The sequence below is a fragment of the Glandiceps talaboti genome, chromosome 22 (assembly GCF_964340395.1).
Source record: "Glandiceps talaboti chromosome 22, keGlaTala1.1, whole genome shotgun sequence".
In the NCBI taxonomy this organism is placed as follows: Eukaryota; Metazoa; Hemichordata; class Enteropneusta; family Spengelidae; genus Glandiceps; species Glandiceps talaboti.
Genome location: NC_135570.1, coordinates 5,481,597 through 5,508,830, shown reverse-complemented (window position 1 = coordinate 5,508,830; position 27,234 = coordinate 5,481,597). Strand labels below are relative to the sequence as shown.

General features: G+C 37.2%; 1 protein-coding gene across 4 annotated transcripts; it reads left to right on the top strand.

Moving 5' to 3' along the window:
* Positions 1–26,160, top strand: LOC144451965 (uncharacterized). 4 transcript variants are annotated; one of them, XM_078142896.1, is made up of 7 exons: positions 1–346; positions 16,215–16,366; positions 19,835–19,920; positions 20,394–20,573; positions 21,417–21,620; positions 21,989–22,558; positions 23,129–26,160. In XM_078142896.1, the coding sequence occupies exons 1-7, from the start codon at positions 257–259 to the stop codon at positions 24,463–24,465; spliced, it is 2,619 nt and encodes an 872-aa protein (XP_077999022.1). In that variant the 5' UTR covers positions 1–256; the 3' UTR covers positions 24,466–26,160. The 4 variants fall into 4 exon arrangements, with proteins under 4 accessions (XP_077999022.1, XP_077999023.1, XP_077999024.1 ...); XM_078142897.1 differs by lacking the exon at positions 20,394–20,573; XM_078142898.1 differs by lacking the exon at positions 21,417–21,620.
* Positions 26,161–27,234: the final 1,074 nt, after the last annotated feature.

Genomic DNA, 27,234 nt, shown 5'->3' with positions numbered 1-27,234 from the left:
GGCACCGGAGCATACGTATGAGACGGACGCTTTCGTAGACTGACCGATCCAAAAGTGGGCGGGGTTATACACTGACGGGGCATCACCATCAGTAAAGGCTGTGTTGCATCGAGTTGACATTCTTTGGCGCTGGTTGTAATACGTACCATACTTGGGATGGTGGAGTGATAAGGCAACCCTGGAATGAAGCCTCCATTCTGATGATTCTGTATCCCCCTACTGTCTGACCCCATACGACAGAGAGCATAACGGACAGATGATTCGAGTCCACCTTACCGGTGGAGCCCCCTGGGGCTTCCGTTTACAAGGAGGAGTAGGCACAGGTCTTCCCGTAGCAATTTCGAAGGTAAAGATTCACAACTTACTGATCATTTACAATGATATTTTACGGCGAACAAAAGACACTTGTAACAGATAAGTAATCTGCGCCATACATTCCTGGACGAAATTTAATAGTTTCGTCAGTATTTTTCTGTTATACTTTGAGGTGAACATGGAGACATCTTTTTTTTCTTCAAAAACACCATCTCTTGTCTGAAACAATGTTGTCCTAGTGCGAGATATAGAAGACATTCGTAAATCTGAAGCTCTGCCACCCCATACGTATATTACGTACGTCAGATGATACATGTTATGCATGTCTGCCCAGTGTGTACCGAATCAGAACGCACAGCACATGTGTCGCCAATATTTAAGTTTGCAGACTTTTCGGACTGCTGCAAACAAAATCATAGACCGTCTCATTTGGAGTGACGTAATGTGGACTTACGCCTTGATCCACCAAAGGATACACACAAACAATCCGTGACTGTTCATCTCTGATTGTTCGGGTCTCTGTGAAAACGACGCACGACAGTTCTAATACTTTTTTGATTGCTTGTGTTTCACAAGGACTAAGTTTTAGCATCATTCTTGCGTTTCAAAAGCCCTGAATATAGTCACCCTCCCCGTTTGTCCGTAAATTTCACTTATAAGAGCGCGGAACTGATTTACACGAGTCTAAAAGTAAGGCAGTATTGGATTAGGTAAGAATAGACCCGGATTGTTTATGGTTGAGTTGAGTTTTACATAACAAGGCCTGACTACATATAGAAGTCTTTTGTAGTATTTGTCGACCAGCTCTTCACGTACTACTTCTCCACTGTTCTATTGTTTGATGTGTACGTACAAAGACCCTGTGTTGACCATTACATCTTATGTCAAATTTCATTCACTGATAAAATCTACAATCTGTGATTTACTGAATATGTGTCTTTCTTTATCTTAATGTCTAACACGTGCCGTGTAGATTTCATTAATTCGCCATCTTAATCTTATCGTATACGCGTTATTCGGCGGGTTTACACACAAATTATAATGTCTGGCGTAGTCAATATATCTGAAGTGTTTTCATTTCACTCATATATCAAGAATTTAGGTTTATGGGAACCAAATGACGTGCAATCTGGTCAATGTTACCGACACAGCAAGATTAATGTTGTATATGTTATTGCTACTTACGTTTTATAGGTGTACATGTTGTTGTGTGTTTGTTGTGCAGTGTATTGTGGGGTCTTTCTGTTGTTGTTTTCGCTGCTAGCTGCTGCTGCCACGGTTCTTAATGTCGTTAATGATATCCATTTGTTACCGCAGTGATTGCTGTGTTGCTCGGACACCAGAGTTGGTATACAAATACTCGACAGAACTGTACATATACAGTGGAACGATCTGTCGTCACTGTGACACAGAAAGTCGGTGTCTCGGGAGAGTAAACACACACAAAGGGTCAACAGATCATGCAAGGCTACCTGGCCTTGTGATCCACGCTATTTACACAACTACACTTTAACTACAGTATGTATATAATTAAATATACAAATTTCAAACAAAAGTGTAATTATTTTATCTATTTAGATTAAAATTTAAGGGAAAGGGCCTCTATATTTCATAACGACGAGTTATGAAATCACAGACGTTCAATGTACGCGTGACCTATGTGTTGTATATTAAAATGTAAACCATCTGTCATAGAGGTTCTGGACGGGATATTGTAAACAATTCTATAAAGGCAGCCGTGCTGACGTCACGCCATCCATTTTTATAAGCATGTAGTTCACTATATCACCGACTTGAGATGTTTTTATGTAACGACTTGCTACCAAGCAGTCACCTAGTACGTGTATTTCTTCAAAAAACAAACACTCATCGTCCCGACAGTAAAATCATTGACCCTGTGTGTCGGACACCGCTGTCGGACATTTCAATGGTGCGTCGACCTTTCTCATGCAAGCAAGCCGCGGATGGAGGTTCGGAGTTCAACACAGACTTTTTAAGTCACAGCATTTTTAGAAAGAAGGGCTCGATAAAAATGGCTTTGTATCTACGAAGTATGTTAAGTTTGTAGACGGACTTTGTAGATATATGCGGTGTGGTCTCTCCTCTCGTAATATTGTATCAAAAAGGTCTGCTTGTTATTTGTGGATTTATTCCCATAATTTAGACCACATGTCCACAGTGCATATATACAATTTAAAATATAGGTCGAGGTTGTAGCAAATGTACAAACAATTCTAAAGAACGAGAGCATGAAAGTGCTTAACAAAAGTCAAATTACATGTGTCATTGTACGAGTCAAAAGTTACCATTGAATGTATACATTCCTTTGTGATGAGCTATCTTACAAGATCTCAATGCTTGGCTGCCAATAATTGCGGCTTTCGTCAAACATCAAACTATATTGAAATTCATACAAAAATGAGTTTACTCAGTTTATGAAATTATAAATAAACAATATAGATCAAACGAGCTACTCGCATTTCTTTGAATGTTCAGGAATGCATCGAGGAATTAAAACCATAGTAATATTCATAAACTGACAATGGTACACATAATATTTGGACCAAGTGATGAACTATATGTCATATTGACAGATACGCACTTTTTGAGAGTGACGTCACAAAGACAACTCAAATTAACTTGGCTTCAAAGGTATGAAGGGGTTTTAAAGCCAACAAAATGTGTCTTTGTCTAGGGTTGCCTCTTTCGTGCTTCCCTTGTGAAGATTTCTTTCCCCCAGCCTCCTCTTTCTTCTGAAGACGGATTACTTAGCAATAGAAACTTCTTAAAGCAATTGAAAGTTGGTGTTTTGTAACTTTTTGTACGCTCTAGAATCCAGACATACTTATAAGTGATGTAGTTGGAAAACAACAAAATCATCTTAAAGCCCGGAAACCATACTGTCATGTTTTACGATGCATAGAAAGGCGTGATTTATCTCGGAATTGGTTTCGAGCAAACGTCTTATCACATTATTATCATGGTTTATTTGGAGTTATTACTTTGTTCTTGACTGTTGTGTGCCCCATGTACACAAGTCATATATAATTTGGGTATTTGTTAAATGAAGTTATAATTTATTTCCTTGTTTGTCTATGTCTGTTTATGAGTATATTTTGTTTATATCGTTGTGGCCTATTTCGTGCTTCTGCCAGATTTACGACAGTGGTCGCTACTTCAGCAGCGTGGAGAGTTTTTAATAGACCTCACAAAACTTAGGAATGGGTCGCTATCTCTTTTGAAATTTTATATCCCGCTTAGCGAAAACTTTGATCACCTATGCATTCTTCCCTACAATAATTACCCTATGACACTAAAACATTATTTTACGAACTGTAAATAGTGATAGCTTGTTTCGAGTAAGTCCTCGACTTTCTATCGACATTTTCAAGGTGAAATTTCAATTTTGTATATCCTTTGATTTGCCTATTCTAACTTTTCTTTAGCGTATCCCAAAATGTGATTGAGACGAGGCACTGGATTGGGTAATCTGTTTCGTACTATAAACAGTACATGTATGTCACAGCAAATGTACGAAAAGTCAAACTTTTAACACAAAGTAAGATAATATCCTTGAGTAGGAGAAAGTTCGACGATTTATACACAGTTTGTGTCCTTGGAAGTCGCTGTGGTTGACTTACTGGGCACGTAGAGATGACGGAACCAGTGCTAAGGTCAGGCACAGTATGACTTCTTAGATGTTTGTTTGGTTTCGGGTTAATTAACACACATCATTTTTGTAGAAGTGATGTGAATATAAGAAAAAAAATCATTTTTACGATCATACTGACACAAACAATGATACAAACAATGCTGCTGTTGGTATATTCTGTTGATATTTCGTGGTATTCGCTCCGAGGCTTACTTACATACATACATACATACATACATACATACATACATACATACATACATACATACATACATACATACATACACACATACACACATACACACATGCACGCATGCATGCATGCATGCATGCATGCATACATACATACATACATACATACATACATACATACATACATACATACATACATACATACATACATACATACATACATACATACATACATACATACATACATACATACATACATACATACATTCATACATACATACATACATACATACATACATACATACATACATACATACATACATACATACATACATACATACATACATACATACATACATACATACATACATACATACATACATACATACATACATACATACATACATACATGCATGCATGCATGCATGCATGCATACATACATACATACATATCCTATAGCTTCGCCAACTCTACTATTTATTTCCACACTGATAAAGTGAGAAATAGTGCTTGCCAACTGGGAACAAATATCATTCAGGACATATTCTTACATTTATCATAGCAACGAATACATCATTTCACATTCAAGTACATCAATGAATGGAGAATGTTGCCTAAAGTTGTACCCTATCCAGCCCTTTAGTCAAGTCTCTGGTTTACCCCCAAATCATTTCACGTTTTTTTTCAACCGCACTGTAGAGAAAGACAGCGTGGAGTCCAGACGAGAAAATGTGGACAGTGTTTTGGGCTTTTAACAGATTGATTTTGCACTCAGTGTATTACTTAAAGAATAGTTAAATACGGTACTAGAAATTCCATACCAAATTGTTGTATGCCACACATCGTCTAAAATATCTTCTTACCAATAACATATACATGTATATGGTTGCAATTACATCACTCGACAACTGCTCAACCACATAGTAACGTAACAATAATGCATCATACGTGCCAAACACTTTCTATAGCAGTTGTGGAATTTTACAAGGACGTACAAGATATCACGAGTTACGTTTACCAACTTGAGGTAATATTAGAGTCTCTAGTTTTTGGACGAAATAATAAGTTACAAAAATAGATAGTCGCCTACAAATATCAAATACCAAAGTATGAAATATTAATACATAGATGTAAAATATAGGCCTGAAATATTCAGGGTCCCATCCTCTGATACTTGGTGTAGTATTTCTGCATGCCACAAACAAGAACTGGTCGTCTGCATAAATTGTAAATCATACGCATCTGACAAAAATAGTGTGTATGGAAATTTGTAGCCATGCTATATAAAGTATGACAGAGATTATTTTATAAAGAGGAAGGGGAATATGAGAGAGGACGACAGACAGACAGACAGACAGACAGACAGAGACAGACAGACAGACAGACAGACATACAGACAGACAGACTGACTGACTGACTGACTGACTGACTGACTGACTGACTGACTGACTGACTGACTGACTGACAGACAGATAAACAGACATACGGACAGACAGACAGATTGACTGACTGACTGATTGACTGACTGACAGACAGACAGACAGACAGACAGACAGATAGACAGACAGACAGACAGACAGACAGACAGACAGATAGACAGACATACGGGCAGACAGACTGACTGACAGACAGACAGACAGACAGACAGGCAGACAGACAAATAGACAGACATACGGACAGACTGACTGACTGACTGACTGACTGACTGACTGACTGACAGACAGACGGACGTAGAGATATGGTTAGTTCCCTGCTTATTCATATCTTCTCATTTATGAAATCAAACGTTTTCACTTGGAATTAATATCATTCTTTGTGTGTATTCATGCCCATTCCTGGTAATAATATGTAATCAACTGTACAAGTAGTATCAGTGTCGTACAACAATATCCCTGTTAGTGTTACTCTATCGTTTATCCTGTCACACTCTATGATGACGTCATATTTCACATTACCGTTATGTTTTCAAAAAATAATTATAAATCTCATCCGCTATCTCTGTGATGTGATGTGATGTGACTTTTACTCAACGAAGTTCAAAGTTGAAAGTTCAGACAAAAGCGTACTAAGCTTACCGTGTGTCATACACTTGCTATTAAAAGACCTCGGCATTCCATAAGTGCTTTTCTTCTTTATCTGTGCCTCTAGCGATAGTGATAGCGCCTAGATACACTAACATTTTCCCTCGTTAAATCTTCGTATTGAAGAACTTCAGGTCACAACTGTCAACTTTACATTACAATACGTATCCAAAAACAATTTGTTTAAAAACCTAACATCAACAGTACAGCCTACAAGGACTTTCTGTAAAGTTAGTATAACCGTAACTGTGTTCCCGTCACAATGTTAATGTACTTGTAATCATACTGTGCGAGTGACAAATCATCCTCGACTTAGAAAATGAAAAACCTTGTAATCCCCTCATGAAATGCATATAAACTTGTCTCTTTATTACCCGGGTTGTTTTATGTCTGTTTGCACGATAACATCGTCAAATAATAACCGGGGTTTGAATTACACTATGTCAAAAGATTGCCAATTCTAGGTACCTGCAATAGCATTTTACCTAATGCTAGAGGGTCAAAATAGAACAAGAAGGTCGACTTATTCTCACGCGCGCCTATACTGTTAAATGCACGTGAAGCGCGTGGAGCAGAAGTTAGATATCGACCAAGAAATCGAATGTTCGTATGGTCTATATCAGGTCTAATGAGACAAGGACTGAGATTTTGGTCTGGGTCAGAATTTCGGTAAAACAAAAAGTCTAATTACTGCATGTAAACACTGAATATATTGGTCAGTAAATTTAATTAAATAGCATTGTAATTTATTGATGAAATGACGCTTTTAGAACAAAACAGTTAATTAAAGATACTTTTAATTCATAAGAACAAATTGTGGATGGAACATTTTAATTAAATCAACGAAATTATGGATGGAACCTCGATAGTTAATTGATTGTATTTTTAATTAAATTAACGCCTTTTTCAGTCCAAGAACAAAATATGGATGGCAAATTACATTTTTCACTAAAGCCGACACTTTTATAATCCACAAGAACAATTTGCGGATGATGGGGACATCCATATTCTTGCAAACCAGCTTATTTTTCATCACAATGTCAACGTCTTGGACGATGCCGTAAAAGAGGCCGTGGTTTACGACGATCGACATCCGTTGCAAGTAACCAAGACTAAAGGATATAGCATCAGCCATCGAACTCCAACCATTCTAAAATGTGGATTTCAGCAAAAAAGTGCATGTATTTCGTCAAACTGCCCAATCTCATACTATTTTGGAACCCTTGGGAAGTCGACAGATATAATTACATAGAGTCATGTGTAAGTGTCTTTCAACTCAGTGGTCAGTATTTGCGGTCGTGCGAATTTTTTTTACAGGTCACTGAGTTACAGAAATATGATAAACTAACTACAAATTTAGTACACGATATTGACGATTGGTATTTGAGTCATTATTTTACTTACTGTATTTCGCAATGTCGAAATTGAAAACTTCTTGAAAATTCAAAGTCTGCTGAGGCGTCAAACTATAGTCGAAAATTTGATCCAATTTTGTTCTAATTACTAATTTAATGTAATTAAATTTGATTTATTTGAAAACATTGAAAACAAAATCTGGTCATCGCGTTAGTATACTTACAGATGTATCGATGTTATGTGAACGTTTCATAATATATACCAAAGTTCATAAACATGGCAAATGTCAAAAGTTTAGTCATCTTCCTACACCTAAACGATGTAACAAGTGTATTGATTGGCGGCTGAAAGGAAAGTCATTGACATTTGAAAGCTATTGACTTATCGTTAACGACGTGCCATACGCCTCAAAACATGTAGTCGTTAATGGAATTCTGTATAATCCACGGTCTCATTTTCTCCCTTCAGGCGCCACATACTTTTATCTCAATCAAATAGCACTAAATGTTTCCAGTTTTACTCACGGCTTCACAACAGGTTTACTTAGACGCATTTTTGTTTCAGGGACATCTTTACTGCTGATATAAACTATTTCCATCGTACATAAATTGAATATTTATGTCGTTATAAGTTTGATAATATTTCATTGTTTGAAGTTATATACATTTTGAAAATATTTCATCGCGTGTTACAGTTCTAATAAACATAATTATTTGATAAACATAAGATATTTATAGATTGAGAATTAAAATATTAGTCATACCATTATTATTGAACTTTGATATATTCAATATATAATTTAAATCTGGATCCGAATGATGTAAGCATATTACGTTGAAATTTAATATTACAAGAATATTTTATTTCGGTTGAATCTAGCCTTCAACTCTAGTCAAAAGAAGGTCGAATGCCAAAAATTATTAAAAGAGCGTTCACTTGTTTACGGAATAGGGGAAAACTATTGTTGAAAAGAAAACAGGAGGGGGGCACTAAATTTCGTGACAGTCACGGTGAGGACAGAATCCAGTCGTTGGTACGCTTAAATTATGTACCCATTCACTACCATAAGCGGAAACAAAGATGGATCTTTGAGACTAGTTAGGACAGGAAAAAACGATATTGACCGTAAACTTTAGGTCCGGCTGTAGGCGGTCTTTTGAAGTTCTCATTTGCGTCATCCACTTGAGAACTAGTGGTTTATTTTTGACAAGTTTAAAGTAGACGCTGATCGTGAACACAAATACTTCTGTGTCTGTTTAGAGTCACAAATAAGAACTGTGAAGTACTTGCATAGCAACTGTATTCATTTCTGATCTAATAGTAATACTAAATACCTCTTCAGACTAACCATACGAGGGCAAAGGTTTGGGTTACAAATGAATGACCTTACAACGATTGGTATGGAACGGAATGTTATTCTACAGTACAGTGTTGTTATAGCGGCAAGTCGTTAGGGCAAGTTTACGGGACTTATATAAATGCTACCTGGTTGCAATGAATGGAATTAGTGTAAATACAAAGTACACCTACACAACAAAATCACTGACCTATTTCAGTTAGTTAGTGTGGTGACCCATGTCATGCATTTCAGTCCGTATTCACACCTCTGCAGAGAGTATGCGCCCTAGAAAAAATCTTTAAAATTTTGCCGTCACCTTGCGCAAGGAAATTCCAACCCGTGCTCGTTGAACATCAAGAAGAAAATTAACGGGTTACCAACTTACAATGCAAAGTTTTCAAATAGAACACAAATGCGATGTAAAAGATTTTATCCTTATTACATTTCAAAATGGCCACCGGAACACTGTGTTAAATCTTACACTATGGTAAAATACTAGATTGACGATTTCCTTAGTTGAAAACAATGTCAATATGATGAATAGCCAAATTTGACAACGATTTCCAAGGGACCAGGATTAACCTTTCGTGTGTCAAAGTTTCGAATGGTTAGAGTTACTTTAAATTTGATTTTGAAACAAATCGGATAACTGAGCTGAGGTTGAAGTTGCCAGTATAAAAAGTATGTAACATGATCACAATTCAAATAATGTTTCTTCGCTGCTTTCTAATTTGATAAGTTACTCGTGCGAGAAACGTGTCTAGTCTGTTTTCAATACTACGTTCCCAAAACCCTAATCCGCTATTTCGACCAAAACACATGTGATTTCAATAACAACTTACTAGAGAAATATTTTGTCATATTCAATAAAATCATAAACCAAAAAAATAAATACATTTCGTAGTTGAACCTATTCAGATATAACTTCTTCTGACAATAATTGATAACATGTGTGAAATGTAATAAATGCCTGCTTCATTTCAGAAACATACTGTAAGTAGAGTTTCACATGATACTACATAATGTGGACAAACAATTCAGTTCTACAGTCTGGTTGCAATGATTGCAAACTGATATACCAATACAAAATAGAACTGTCAGATGTTATTCGTCAGTCTCATCCTTGCCAAGGAAATAGACCAGACTTTATGCGCAGTCTGACACGTAATACATGTACCTCCAGTTGGACTTTCACAAACGAAACAACTTGAAATTTGGGACGTTTTCACGAGACCTGGTAAAGTGCACTTTAATAGAACTTAGCCAGGATGCAAAGATGACACGTCAACCCGGGCACGTCAACCAGCGGACATCAGGCAGTCTTACAGTCTCTTACAGTCGTTCCAGTAGCTAGGTAGTTACGTGTATTGTAGGATGCACTTTCGCCGAGCTCACGTAATATAACGTGTGTAAGAATATGTGCTTGTTCATGTCTCGATGAGTTACGATTTCGTATTTCCAGACAGACTTGTAATACATTGTTATAACGTTATACAAAGATAACGTCTGCTCTTGTTTTAACTTTACTAACATACAATCATGTTTAGTAACATAATTCAAGTAGTTGACACACTAAAAATGTTTGAAACAAAGGTCAAAATGATATCAAAAATTAGTCATTTTAGAGTCCAATATGGCCGTCGAATACATGTTAACGATATGCGAAAATAGAAGATTGTTGATTTCTGTATAAACATAGTGAACCCTCAACATTCTTCAAAAAGGACAAGAAAGAAATATCATTGTCGCAAGCCAGAGCACATATTTCTACTGAAGCAACGAACTATGTAGTGCCTCTTGGACGGTGCCGTAAAAGAGGCTGTGCTTTGCGACGATGGCGGTGCGTCTTGGACGGTGCCGTAAAAGAGGCTGTGGTTTACGACGATGGTGGACGTTGCCGTAAAAGAGGCTGTGGTTTACGACGATGCAAAGTATGGACACTTTAACAACTGTGATTTTCAGGGAAATCCGTCTTTAGGCTACATTCTACCTTTATCAGATTTTTCACGTATTCAAGCTACTCAATTTGTCAGCAAAACTTTATGTATATAAAGGTCACTATGATGACATTTAAAACCAACTGACATGCAGTCGTGACCCTTAGATGTTGTTTAAAATGTTATGACTGGCGTTTGCGTTTACAACACCATACCCAATGGATTACATATATGATTTACAAATCTATATGTGTACATAATCATTATTAGTGTACATCATACATTTTTCCATGATGATGACGATTCCAAGACAAAAATCAAAAATCTTACCAACATTGCTGGATTTTCTGTGCTTGAGCAACCAGTGATCCACACTGTAAAAAAGGATCAAAATGTAATAAATATGCATTATTGTCGAGCAAAACGAAATAATGTAGATTGTTGTCCAACCAGGTGATAAAACGTAACAATGTTAGTAATAGTTGGATTTTTGTCAAGTCAGTCAGACGACGTTAGGTTGTTTCAGGTTAACTGGCTTTTAGTATAATACTAAATGTATATTCCAGGTGTAATAAAAATACCAATAGAGAGTGTCTAGTGAACGAGACTTAGTCATAGAAAGTCACATTCAAAGATATCCTAGCACACCGGCATTATGACAACTGATGTGCCAGAGAAAGAAGCACGACGACATACAACATTAACCCCAACTCGTAGTCGTACATATATGTCAAGTTTGCGGTATGAAACTACACAGTTCCTATGCCCCATAGTGGGTATTGCATCTTTCATTTCAGTAATTTGCACGATATTTGACAGACTCCAGGGATGTGATCTAACATGTTGTGAGGTTATCACGAATGAAGATACGCAGTGCCTGTAAAATATCCATACTGCCATACCGGACATGGTTTCGGTAGATGAATACAGAGCTTCGTTTCATTGCCATCTATAAAAATTTAACATGTTCCGCGCTATCATTGATACTTCACGTCTTGAAAATGACGTCATCGAAATATTTGCATACTCTCATTAATTTTGCCATTGAAGCGAGCTCGCGAATAATTTTAACATTACACGCGGAGGTCATAGGTCATAGAAAATGTAATTTTTCCCAACATCAGAGACATGACAGATCTAGATCTGTCACCTGTTGCTAAGTGTGATTCACCTGGTAGCTAATATTCATGAATGACCATTGGTACACCATACTGAACTGGCCTCTTTATGCGTCGTCCCGATCCTCATTTGTAAAGATTAGTCTTGCGTGAAACTGTTTTTAGGAGCTACAAACTACCTCTATGCGATACTAATGTGTTTTCAATTGCCTGCTTTTAAAGTATTTAGGCTAAAAAGTAAAGAATATGACAATGTATTCTACAATTACTGGCCTTCCCAATCGTTTCCCAGGGAAACGGTAAATATTTATTCTTGTACTATATTGAAATGCGGCCACGCTCAGTGATACCAGAGTACCGAAGCAATGGGAGTTTATGCTAATTACACTGGTATAACTGTAACGTCATGAATGTATGAGTGTACTTAGTTAGGTACATTTTGTAAACACATCTACCTTTGTATATAGGCTCAATTCACTCATTATTTACACTCTGGCGAAGACGTGTCTTTGCATAACGTTGGTAGACGATCATTTAGAAACAGTTACGTCCATTCAAAGGAGATTAACAGCCATATAGTCCAAGAACGATTTCTGTAATCTAACTTGACCTGTATGTTTGACCTTCTTCACCTTTGACCCCAAACTCAACTCTCGTGAAATCACAAACACTTTTGCGCAGTCGCATCATATGAAGTAGTGCTTGTACCACATCTCATATAACATATTTTGCTACGAATTACACAAAACAACATACAGGCCCTGAAAGGCACATGTAGTGATGTACATGTAAAGTATAATTTGATCTCACTGTGAACACAAATAAACAGTTCTGTGTTTGAATCTTTCTTGTTTCATCTGACGGTGATGTTGATTTGTGTTCACAGTCAGATAAAATGTACCAATTTATAATATACTTGTGAGCAACCTGTCTGAATTTTATTTTATGAAATTTGTAACAGAAAACGTTACTCCGTGTCTAGTCTCATTGGTTTGGTAGTATATGATACGCATTTGAAGAATTTAAACGTAAACCTTTGGAAGAGCTTTGTATAAGAAAAACTGGGTAATGTAAGCGATATGTTATTTTTCTTTATACATTTATAAAGGTCGTTCTACGATATCTCGATTTAAAATTGTGTATGGATGCCAAGAATACATGATTTATCCCACGTGTGTTCTTCGATAATAGTATCCAGGTGAACACCTACACAACCACGGTTAGTGTCAATCATGGCACGGAAGATGAAGAATAGGTACTAGTATTTGTATCGTATAGAGTAGTCATGATTATGGGTATATCACGTGACGGGGCTATAAATATGATTGCAATCAAATGCAATTAGATGTAACCAGATGCTGAAAATAGATATAACCAACTATAACCAGATGCGGAAAGTAGATATAACCAACTATAACCTTTCATAACCAGATGCTGAAAATAGATATAACCAACTACAACTTGACATAACCAGGGAGAACTGAATATAACCAGCTTCGCGGCCATCGCAGTGTTCATCTTAAAATACAAAAGTCGAGGAAGTATTTAGCCAAAAACTACAAATTGTTCAAATCAGAGTATTATTATAAAAAACACCAAATTATTCTAGTACGTCTGGTTCATCCTTTAAATATGTTTTAAATTCCAGAACGAAATGATATCTTAGCATATCTGGTGACTGACTCACCATTATAGAACACGTCGTCCGTCCGAGACACACATTTCTTTCAATTAACCGAAATATTACGAAACTAGCTTCCGACGAAAATAGCGTATGTCCACGTCTGTAGTTACTCAGTCAAGTCATTATGTTAAAAAACAAAAATTGTTCAGCACGTGTGAACAAATATAGAGAAAGAAACCAGTCTTTTATCCGTCTAGCAATCATGTTTTTTCTGCACTTCACGTAGTGAGGCTGATTTAATCTTAGCTGCACTTTTCATGCTAATTAGGAAATACAAATTTGCTCAAATAATGCCAAGTAAATTGTTTCGAAAGATGTGCAGGTCCGCGCTCCAGTGTACAGTGATCTGGTAATAGTACAGTAAGTATACAGTAATAAGTAACAAAACGATGTCGATGGCGCGGAAGACTTGACATTTTTGCACCTGTGTGCACGAGTATCATTTTTTTTTTAAAAGAAGAACGATATGGTGATGTATTTCAATCTGCGCTGTGAATGACATTTAGTAGACTTATAACTAGTAAACAGATTTGTTTTTGAGGGTGTTGAGATCGGAAAACATGCATGTCACTTGGTCTCTTATCTGCGCATGCTGTCACCTTGGCATATTTACTACAAATTTGTCCTTGTCAGGTACGCCATGTTGATACCCTTTTCTGACCTCATCACGGTCGACTCAGTAGTGCTGTCAGGCACCCAAACCTGGCATCGGAACGTCGACCTTTGAATATACTATACTTTAGAAAGATAAATGTATCCATTCCCTGTTATTACGTTTAAATTATGGAGCTTCCCTTATATACGGTAAAATAAGGAAATACTATGAAACCATTAAGATAGTTTTTTAATTCGATCCAATGCTTTTCATCCAATAGGAAGATGTCAGATCTTGTATTTAAATTGCACATTTCGTCCGACTTTGGACATTTGAGGTCATATGAGTTTTAGGTTCGGGCCAGAGGCCACCGATCGTCAAAATATATAAACTGCTGAAATTGAAGCAAACATGGTCATAAGTTATCCATGATAGATATAACGGTGACCTTCGCGCTCCAAGCAACTATTGAGTTGCCTGAGGGTCTCATGTCGTATAAATATTGACAATTTGTCTTACCAAAGTTTTCGCACTGAACAATTTAAGTTGATGTTGTAGGGTTGGTACGCTGTCCGTCCGTCTGTCTGTCTGTCTGTCTGTCTGTCTGTCTGTCTGTCTGTCTGTCCGTCCGTCCGTCCGTCTGTTTGTGCGTGTGTAAACATTATTCTTAGTAATGGCATAAACATCAACAAAGTACAAAATCATCACGTAAACATGAATACATAAAATCAGGACGCAAACAGCGATGCAAAAAAGTCAGGACGCAAACGTCAACAGATGAAGTCATGACATAAACAACAATGCATAAAGTTATGACTTAAATGCCAACACAAAAAGTCATGACGTAAACATCAACGCGTAAACTCACGACGTAAATGCACATACATTCATGACATAATAACCATCAATGCGTAAAGTCATGACGTAAATGCCAACACATAAAGTTATGACGTATACATCAACGCATAAAGATATGACGTAAATACCAACGCATAAATATACGAAGTACACATCAATGTATCAAGAAATGACTTAAACATCAACATCAACACATAACATAAAGCTATGCCTGGTTAGAAATACCTCAAAATGTCATGATAGTGCGTGGGAGAGATGGTGATTTGACCCATTGAAGAAATGACTCAATTGTCCTTGTTCTGTGTACACCATCGGAATTCAAACCTTCATAACATTGAGATATCGAATAACTTGTAAAAGGAAAGATTCATTAAGTTCATGCTGTTATCATTGAAATATCTCTTTTAACATGTTTAACGTTTAAAGTTCAAGTGGAATGTCACTGTATAAATGCTGTACTAAACTAATGAGGTTTAATTTTCAGTATAAAATTCCTACGTCACATAACGTATGTGGTGTGTTCAGCTGATGAAAAATACCCACTTGTGTTTAATTATACACAGTTTGGCTTTAATTAGGGTGGGTTAAGGTACTGATCGAATTTATGAAATATTATCGAAGACATTACTAGATAGATTGGATGGTCTTATAATTTTAAATAGAACACAATGGAGGCATACCAAAAGCTACATGTCAACAGAAAGCAATAAACTTGTGATAAACGTGCAAACCACCAGAGAACGTTTATACACATACTGGAGTTTGATCAAGGACAACAAACGTATTTAATCAACTCTCGGAGATTCGTTGTTATTTATAGTGTTTATGTATGAAAAGTTTCCATTCCTTCATAACTATTTATTAATATACAATTTTCTATATATATTTTCCAAAGAAAGTAAACATGCTACCCCGTGTGTATATTTAATATCAATATAATATAATACAAACAAATATATTGGATAGATAATGAGTTATATTGATGTGATACATATTGCTATTTGTTGATTGATGGAGTTGAAGTTACAGTAATAGCAGTCACATCAAACTATGATTTATTGACTCTGTTTTCTTGATTATTTTTAGGTCCGAAGGAGAAGCAAGGCTCATTTAGCGAAACTACAAGAAGGCGATGAAATCATTACAATCAATGGTCGTAGTTGCAGGGGAATCTCCCGTGACGTAGCCATGACTTACATCGATAATGCTACAGAGAGCCTCGATTTAGAAATCGTCAGGTGAGATGATTTGCATAAATTTATGACGTCATTCAACCCGTCGTTCATTTGAAATGCAAGATTAATTAAAATGGTCAAATTCTGTCGCCCTTTTCGTTAAAAATTTATAAGAAAATAATCCCCAAAATTCAAAAGGACTGTGCTATGTACAACATGGTCAACATATGTTGTTTCATTACGTAAATGCAGCCATCTGTATCATATTGTCGACATAGTAATTTATTAGTATGTTACACGTCTAAACTTTTATTGTACACTTTTGTTTCAAACTTTTTTGAAAATGTTTGTAAACACATCAACAAGTCCTTCATGGCTCCGAATGTTGACATGATTCATTTGAGTTTGTAACATCAATAATTGTAAAGTGGTCGGACCGTCGGACTATAAAAGAAACGTTTACCATCCTGCCCGTCGCATTAGTTTGAACACTGCGATGGTTGTCTCTCATTTTGTTGGTCACTATAATGTTTATACTGATGTGATTTTTGCTACTTTGTTGTTTTAATTTCTTTAAGATAATGAAATGAATGTGAATCGTGATATCTCTATTTTGTACTCGTGAGTACATTACTCTGATGATCTCTGATTGCCCTATCGTGTTTCTTGGCCCGCAGCGGTCAGATGAGGCAAACCAGGGGAGAAGGAGAACACATACAGAACGCACATAAATTATGTATTCAGTATTATCAAACCACCATAAAGTGTTATACAGTTGCCCCCGAATTCCAATACATATTTTTATTAATATTTTAAAGACAAAACGAAAACAAGAAGCATGGGGATGATGGTGCGAAAGATCATTATGCCCATGAATCAGATCTTTGAATAACAAACACCCATTGCAGTTAGCTTGGATGTTAAAATTCACAATGTCCCATTCTGGCCTCTACATGAAATTTGAAACTGCTCGGCCTTCTGCTTTGCTTTATTTCTATAGCTTCAAGCTTCAGGGGAATCCCAATAATTTCACGTCCACAAATAATTGGCTTTCCGACTGACAGTCATGAAGAATTTTGGAAAAGTTTCCATTTAATACCAGTCTTTTTCGTGTAACTTCACAAAATGTTAGTACTGTACTCAGATTGGTTTATCCACGCCATGTAACGCACCGTTCTATTGCATTATCATTTCCTCTATCGTTAATAATTGGCATGCAAAGTACATGTCCCCTACCGGAACGGTTCGTATCACCTTGCGGTATATAGCGGATTATTGGAAAGATTATCGACGTATAGTAGAGTATTGTCGAACCAAGTCATCGAGACAGACAGAACTGAAATTCTTGTAGTGTTAATAGTTTGTTGTTTGGACCAGGAAAACTCAAAAAATATTTTTTTTGTCGAAAATAATTTTGAGATTTTAAATTTACAAATCTGAGTCTAAAAGGGAAAGGGGGTCTTTATCAAGAAATACTAAATCGAAAACTACAATGAAATGTATGAAAACGATATTATTACATCACCTCAATCACAACGCATCGAAATCGTATCAACTGAATAAATAATATATTTAGTAACTTTTTCACACCATCGTACTTTTTTGGTTAACATAAAAAATAATCACAGAAATGGATTTGTACCAAGATTATGTTTACATAATTATCAAATCGACCAATATACAGGTTGCTCGTTATGTTATATATCTTAAGCATTTTAGAGATGAAGGCATTAGTGGATTTCTCGACAAGGACACGACACGACAGATGTTTTCATTTTCTGAGGCTGTCCAAGTTTGTGACGATAGACGTTTTGTTTATGTCGTAGATGAAAAACGACCACAACTGCGATGTGGCGTTACGGTATCTACGTTTTCGTCTTGATCTTATGTTATTTCGAGGATACACTTCGCCTTCTTGAATGCCCGGCGACCCTCGCTTGCGTATTTACAACAGAGTTTAGCTCAAAATACAGTTAAATTGTCATTCGTTATCAAGATAAATTCTCGACGTCAAGCCGACCGTAGGACCTTAAATCATGTATGAGTGGGACGCAAGGTAGTGTACAAACTTTTTTCCGGGCTTTGTTTTTATTCTAGGTCGCTTATCTTTACTGAAATGTCATGAATAGCTGATGGAACTGACTACCGCCATTTTGTTGTTCGAGATTTTTTTCTTCAGTCGACCGCTGTTAGCCAACAATATTAGTTATTGCAGTCACTTGTTCTTTGATATGACTGTTTCTGGAAATACCACGTCGCTTCGTATTATATTACTGCCCTCGCTCAAAATACCTCAGAGAGCGTGCCCATCTGTGTTTAATACAAATTCTCAATTATTTGCCCATTACTTTTAATTGACATTTTTATACACATATGAAGTGAAGGCCTCTTTGTAGCGGTCTCCATTAGTACCGGGAGGGACCGGCTCGTTAAGAACGGTACCGTAAAACGGTCGTGGTTTGCGACGATGCATCTACAGTATTCTCTCGGGCAGTTGTGCATTGATTTCTCATAAGACAGTTTGATGAAGGAAATGGAGGCGTGCTTTTAATCTCATAGCTGAGATTCCATCGCTTTGGTCGCTAGTTCTGCATAAAGATAACGCCTCAAACGAGCGATCAGAGAATTACTTCGTTTATGTGAATAATAAACGAGAATTACTCAAGGATATCATAACAAGCAGCATTGCTTTATTGTTATGAAATTTTCATAATAACTGGCTCGACGGATTTATCTTCTTTTTTTTAATCGTGATTGTTCGTTAAATGCTTCTGATTTTCACTTTGTAGTTAGTTATGGGGGTCTCTCTTATCACTGCCTATTTGACAGCAAAGATAGTACAGAACATCAATATTGACACAAAACAGTTGATACCGAGAAAATGTGATATCTGTTATCCTGACATATGTTGTGGTTTGGTTTGACCAATCAAAGGCATCGTAGGCCAGTGTCGGGTCACTGGACACCTACTGCGTGAATTTGTGAGTTAAATATATAGATATAGCGTTGTTGAAATCTCTAGAGGGCGTTTGTCAAACGTAGTGGTGGTTTTGAACATGGGTTTTGAAGGTTGATGTCAGCTGCTAGGCGTTTGATACTTCACACCGTCCTTGCCATAGCACGTATTTGTATTTTCACTAACTATGCCGCCTATCATCATCGTTACCATCACTATCATCATCCATGTCCTTTTCCTTTCTTCCTCCTCCTCCTCCTCCTCCTTATCATCATCATCATCATCGTCATCATCATCATCATCATCATCATCATCATCATCATCATCATCATCATCATCATCATCATCATCACCATCATCATCATTATCATTATCATTGCTATCACAAATATTTTCAACGTCTTAATATCGAGATCGTTACTGTCACTACAGCATCACTTCATTTCTGTCTCAGTCACCAGTACATAATATGTCAGCCTATCGGAACAAGACATTGCTTAAACTATTGAAGAAGACCAACAAAGTTGTTTTTGCAATCCCTTTGTCCTAAATATCTGTTGTATATCTGTTTTCAGGGGAGAACAAAATAACAACTTGGCGAATACAGCCAATGATATCCGACAACAGCAACCAACGTCGATGACGATAACACAAGAACCAGGTGAGCGTGATGACTAGAAAGTACTTACACATTACATTCATTCTCATGAGATCATAGTACAATTCGTTTATAAACTGCTCGTCAATCTGGTGCATGTTTTCCATAATCCCAGCAACTTATAAAATATGGTGTTAACTGCAACTAAAGACAGAAATAGGTGAAAGTGTTGTGCATGGTGGTGTCACGTCTATGACACGTGGTCTGTGAACGTCCTGAAGGGTTATTGACATGATTGAAGTTGATTGAAAATTGATACTCGTAATATGGTATGATCATCTGAAGTTCTATTTTAACTTTAATTGTACTATCTACGTGTTTATTTTTGACGACATATAGTCAAGCCACTAATCATACGATCGTACAACTGAAACATTGTCATGTGCCTAAATTTGCATGTTAAAAGTATCTTTTTAATTTTGATTGGCTATGAGACTGTGTTTTGCATGTGATGCATGCTAATCTTTCTTGTGCAGGTGTTATGACAGAGTCGCAATCAGTCAGGAAGAGAACAGTTATCCAAACCACAACAAGTGATGGGAAAACCCAAAAGAAAGTAACTGAAACAGTAACTGAAAAGCATGGTGATGACGAGACAACAAAAACTACTCGAGAAACCAGAACTGTGCCTGAATCAGATAATACACTAATCAACGGTAACAATTTAACGTAGTTTACGCCTCGGAATTAAGTCTTAAACTTTTGCTGTTACTTTCTTCAAGAAAATGTAAACCCTTTCTCATTTAAAATCGAGCAAAAATCAAGGCAACAGCATATTTTGAAAGAGTTAAAATAATATCAAAAAATTAACTCATTTAGAATCCAATATGGCCGCCGAATAGTGTTTTATAGGTCTACTCTGTTGGAAAATAAATGAAAAAATGGAAAATCCTTTTCGACTTCCTTGAAAACAGGACGGTGAACCCCGACTTTATTTTCCAATTTCAAAGGTACAGGGACAAGCTTTTATATGGCAAATTTGGAGAGATTTTCAGAGAATTTATCCCCAGGCGTATTCTACTTTAACTATCTTGCCTTAAAAGTATATGAAATTAATGGATTGACCAATAGAATGTATTTTCCTGAAGAATATTCAATATTCGCTTTTTGTAACATTAAAGATATGCAGCCATGATTGTTGTGTTTATGCATGGTCATTTATATTAGGACGTATAGACTAGTATAAACTGTTTTAGTTGGAGAATTAAACTCTTGTTTTATCATGAGAGCATCATATTGAACTAGTACTGAACAAGGTGGTGTTAACTAAGTGCCCCAAGACAATATATAGTGACTTCCACCACTTGAGAACTTCATGGTTATTATATTGGTTTGTTGAGAAAGTTTCATTTGCATAACTTTCGATCTACTACTACTACTAGTATATCCTGTATTACCGTATGCCATGGTTATATTTGCATGTTGATATGCCTTTTCATCTTGATTGGTTACTGGGGTCATGTTGTTTTGCATGTGAAGCATGTGGATATCTCTTCCAGGTGCGGTTACAGAGTCTCAATCCACGAGGAAGAGAACTGTGATCCACATAACAACAGGTGGTGGAAAAAGTCAAAGCGAAATAACGAAATCTGTCGTTGAAAAGCATGGTGATGACGTCACTACAGACACTACACATGAAACTCGAACTGAGACCACAGCAGTGCTTGATTCCCCGGCAGAAACAAACAATGCAATTATCAACGGTAACAAAAATTAACCCGCTTGAATCATATTAGTATCGATAGTGAATTAACCGATCGACCAGTAACATGTACTTTCCCCTTTCCTCTCCCATTACCCAAGAATCCATATGTATGCATAGTCTTGTGTTTGGTGTTGATCATCATAAAGTTGTGTTATGATGTTATGACAATGTCATGAGAAAGCATTTTGTTCCAAAGACTGTACCTTGCATTTTGCTTGTAACCATGATAACCCAGACTCGTACTACAGTTCCTTAAATCTGTCAAAATGAAATCAGTGAAAATGTTGCCATGCGGCATGCAAAGGCAGAATACAAATTTGACTAACTTGTTCACTTCTTTCATGTTTCATGTTCATGTTACTTCAGGTGACGAGTCTGGTACCCTAGAGTTTAAATTTCAAGTTCCCAAATTTTCACCGGCTCCACTTGGGACGACTGCCAAACCTGGTGTCTGGTCACCTGGAAACCAACAGAAACATGAAGAACCTAATTACAACAAGTCGTCAACTGTATCCTATCAGGAAACAGTCACAACATCTCATGACACAGCGCCAACGAGAGCCAAAGCACCAACTCCTCGCTTTCATGCCTCCCCTTCAACAACTGCAGCACCAAAACAAGGGGTATGGCAACCAGGGGGTGGTTCAAGCACACCAAAGATAGGTCAGGAGGTAGAAATTACATTCTCACCCGGAGCACTGTCGCTGAATAGTGGGCCTTCTGAGGTACCTGTCACTCCTATCACCCAAGCAACTCCAAATGAAATACACAGATTAGAAGAAACTCCAGAGGTTGAGCATGAAGAAGAACCCAGCCAAGAAACAGAATCTAAAGACAACCCAAGTATACTAGATGATCCTAGCCTGATTCTTGCCGGTTTTGGTCCAAAGAGGGATCCAGCTAATATAGAAGTCAAGAAAAGAGCAAAATCAAAAAGTAAGTTTGAATTATTTCAATACTTAACTTGACAGAGCTTAAAACCACCTGCAAACTGTAGCACCACCCTTCAAGAGCCAAGAAATGCCACCTGAATTGAACATTCGGCAAGAGTTGGAATGGTTTGAAATATGTCAATGTTCCAAATGTGTTTTGTCTCCCACGAATGGTCTCCTGAAACCTTGACTAAGTCCAGTTTGTACTTCATGTACTGCAGATTTGCATGCATGGAATTCAATCCTTTCTGTCACCTGAGAGCAAAATCAAACCCATACGAGACACAAGTGGAAAGAAGGCTACAAGAGCCAATACAGGTTTCTCACTGTATGGTGGACAGACAACATACCTCCACTTTCATTATATAATAATAATGACCAATATAATCGATTTGCTTTCGTTTGTGTTTCCTTATGTCACACAAACAAATGCATTTTAATATTTCGCCCATTAACAAACTCAAGCTGACCAATGCTTCTTATTTATTCGCTGTTGGTGAAACATAACTTACCTTGTCGAATCATAGGCTCTGTGTATAATGCTCAATCTGGCTCATTTTTCATTTTATTGCAGTTGAAATGCACAGACCATTTTCATACCATGGCTATGAGAGCAAAACTGAAGTTGACTTAACAAAAGAAGATGCAAGGAAAATCTGTAAGCAGATAGCAGACCTTTTGATGTTTCCCTCTAATAAACAAGCACGAGGAGCTAAGATGTTTGCAAAACGAAGGAAGAAAGCAGCAAAGTACACCGTGGAGGGTTTTGGTCAGCGGCCAATTGAAGACTACGATACAGAATCAATGCCAGATCTCTATCAGCCAACAACACCTGGTACACCATTTCAACCAATGACCCCTCAGCCACCCCCACCACCACCAATTATGTCTATTCATGATGAAGACTATGATCCATCCAGATTATTTCAATTTAAACTACCTACAAGGCCTATCTCACCCAGAAATACTGCCGCACCAGTCACTCCAAAAGCTCCCCGCACCATAACGATCGAACCTACGAACTTTAATATCAATTTGAGGGATAAAACTAAATGTGAACATGTTGCTGTAACGCCTGATCTGTGTGGTATGCTTGCCCAGGATTTGAAGACAAGAGGTGGTAGAGCTTCAGCGATGTTTGCAAAACGACAGAAGCGTGTACAGAAGTTTGTGGTGGATGAAACCAACGTCAAGGCTCCACAAGCAATTCATGATGATGATGATGATGAACCAGATGGTGTTACCTCGAAGGGAGGTATAAAGGTTACTCTGAAGAGCATCTCCAAAACAAAACCATCTGAGCAAAGGCCTGCAACTGCCAAACATAAGACACCATGGGAAGCTGCGATGGAATCTCCATTAGGATCAGTAGATCAGGCATTTGAACATCTTGATACTGGACCAACAGTAGTTGAAGTATCCCTGCCAAAACACATGATATCATCCCCCTCACGCAAAATGCCTCCAGAACCAAAGCCGAAACCATCACCATCATGGGCGTCTCAATCCCCTGCAGTACAGAGTGCTCCTAAGCCATCAAGTGTGCCAGCGATTAGACCAAAATTCAAAGCAAGTGGGCCAGTACAGAATGAGTCAAGTGGCAACTCCTTCAACCAGGACTACAACCCAAAGATAAAAGGTTGGTCCCCAGTTGGCAGCAGTGGTGATAGAACACCTGGTTCTCCTGCAGCATTAGATTATTCTGGTTCAGCCGATCCAACGCCAGCAGTACCCTTGGTTCTACCGAAACAAAGTAAAAGTCCTTCACCCTCGTTCATGGACTATAATCCTAAGCCTAGAGCATGGACACCAGGCAGTGCAAATCAGTCCACCACGCCTGATTTTCGTCCCATTAAACCTGCATTTAACAAACCTATTCAAACAGAAATGTTGGAGAGTGAAGATTTATAAATTTCGGCAGAAATGACATGGGATGGTCTGTTCGGTGAACTCTGTTTTAAAAATGATAAGCAATCGAAGTAGTACAGGCAAGAGTAAGAAATGTTCAAATGAACCGTAGCATATAGACCCAAGCAAGTCACTGTGGAGTAAAGAAGAGACAAACATAGCTCGCTTCTAAGCAGATACAACAAACAACTTTACCTAGTGTCAAACTTCTACCAGAAGAAAAAATCATACGTTGGACTTTTTCAAACACTTTCTCTTTCTCTGAAAATGTAAAATATCAAAACTACTATTCCACGTTGTATGCAGTAGTTCCCCAGATAGAACAATCTGAAGGGGGCGCTATAACTATTCTGAAGCAGTCAAAGACAGTATTCAATAACTGTCTGACGTTTTTGATTTCTGAGCGTGTGGAAAAAATACAAAAATAATTAACGAAATTTTAGAATGTTTAGGAATGACCTAAACATAACTCAGTGTCGTAGTCATAGTAACAGATCTGGATATTTTATGTGTGTTTGTGAAATATTTAAGAAAAAAAGTATGTACTGCCAAAAGTAATTAAGTTTGAATTATTAATAAGCAAATAATGATTTATTTGAAAATATCAAAATATTCACTTATAGTTATAAGACAATCGTGTACTTTCATCGATTGACAGTACAAGAAGAATGATTCTAGCAAGGGCATATTTTACCGAACATGACCGAATACTTCCGAACGTTGTCGAACGATTGATGTTGAATATTTGTAACCGAAAACCTTTAAAGTGTGACAGCCCAGTAGACTCCGAGGTGCAATAATTTCGTCCTCCACTTGTTGTCGTGTTTTATACCGTATATTTATTTTCCTACTGATATTTATTCACATTTAGAAGCGTAGGTGTTAGAATAAACATTTTACAGAGAGAAGGTGACGAAGATATTGTCTTGCCGTATTTTATAGCAAATTAGTAATGATATTTCCTGTTCTGAAAATTAAGTCCATCATCGTCACGAGTGTTACTAATTAGAAGAAATTGTACTTGACTGACTGTGTGGAGAAAAGATTACAGCTTTTAGAATTTATATGCTATTTTTGTACATAAGAGTTGTCTGAATGAATCGACAATTCGAATCTGCGTCTGGCCGCATGCGCAGTGTAGATCAGTAGAATTTGAAAATACCAATATTAAATCTCTCTATTGATGACGTGTAAACATTTCAATTCACTTAGGGCATATCACCCTCACAATAATTAACCTGCTCACCCCTATATTACCTTTATTTTGTTTCATTCCTTTTATTTACTATAGCCTAGATTGAACCACTGCAAAAATATGGGGTGCACAGGTAAAAAAGACGTGTTGTAGACTAATTCTTCGGAAATGATTGGATTGTTTTTCACTACTTTTGATATGCCGTACAGAAAACTTTCAAAATGTCGCCTTGACATTAACATAATTAGAAAATTCATTTACGTTATTGAATTTGAATGCTATTTTTGCTCTTACGTTTTTACACCTCAAAAGACAATAAAGAAATCACCAAATCACTGCTAGCAGCCTTTTCAAGATAGACTACGCCCTCATACGCTGGGTGTGATTTTACTGACATTTCAGTCACACCATGATACTTCGAAGATAACTATCGGTCAGTATTAATTACTTTGAGTGTATTATCAGTTGTAGCTAATAAACACTCGGTTGGCTCGTAATCCAAACTATAGTTTGGCGTTTTACTGTTTGCTTGGTCACGGTGTATGGAACATGATATACTATACTGAGAATTTTTTTGTATATGGCAGTACAGTCTGCCACAGTCTGTGGTTTCAGCATCAAGTGTTCAATCTTTTGAGCGACGACTTGATAAACTCTGGGAGAAATTACCGTACTAGTTTTATACTGACTCTCTACACGACATGACATTTTTCCCTCTTTGTGGGTACGTCATGGACGGTGGCGTAAAAGGCCCATGGTTTTATACGATAATAGATAGCAAAGTCGCCAGGAGTAGTCAGTCTTATGAATATTGAGAGCACATCATGAGAGAGAGAGAGAGAGAGAGAGAGAGAGAGAGAGAGAGAGAGAGAGAGAGAGAGGGGGGGGGGACTTGGAGAATAGAGAGTCCAAGAAAGAATCAAGTTGGGTGGCATGAAAAACGGAGGTGTGTAACGAAGGCCTTGACTGATGACCGAAAGTTGGTTGCGCAGTTTTTATAAATGGAAATATTGAACATATTCTGAAAGGTTAGATTGTTTTGGTAAGCCATATGAATAATATTAGTTACATTTGAAGTTGTCTCTTCTGTTCAAGTCTGTTGACAGAAAATTATAGTTTAGATCTAAATAGCTACATGGATAAGAATGACACGGATACCTTCTCAGAACCAAAGCCACCAAATTTGGGCCTAGTAGTTTTTGAACTTTGTTTCTCTGTTAGCCAAACCACACTTTGTATACTAAAATTTGCATATCATTGATCTCGTGATCATCCCCTTTAGCAAGTTTTCACACCTACAAATCTCAAATTAAAGAAATTGGTGTGCGTCAAGCATGCTGTGTAATATTTTACACATAACTCTCTCTGATTTGTGCTGTCGGACATACTATCATTAAAGTGAGCTAAATCTCACCTGTATATAGGGTTTGTGTAAATATTTTTTACATTTTCGAAGCGTAGAATTGTCACTTCCGAATACCCATAATCGTCGGTTGAGATATCGAAGATTTGTCGAATGAGATGAGTTTTATAAATTTGACGACAGACTTTCTTGAAAGACATACAGAATCCTTGCA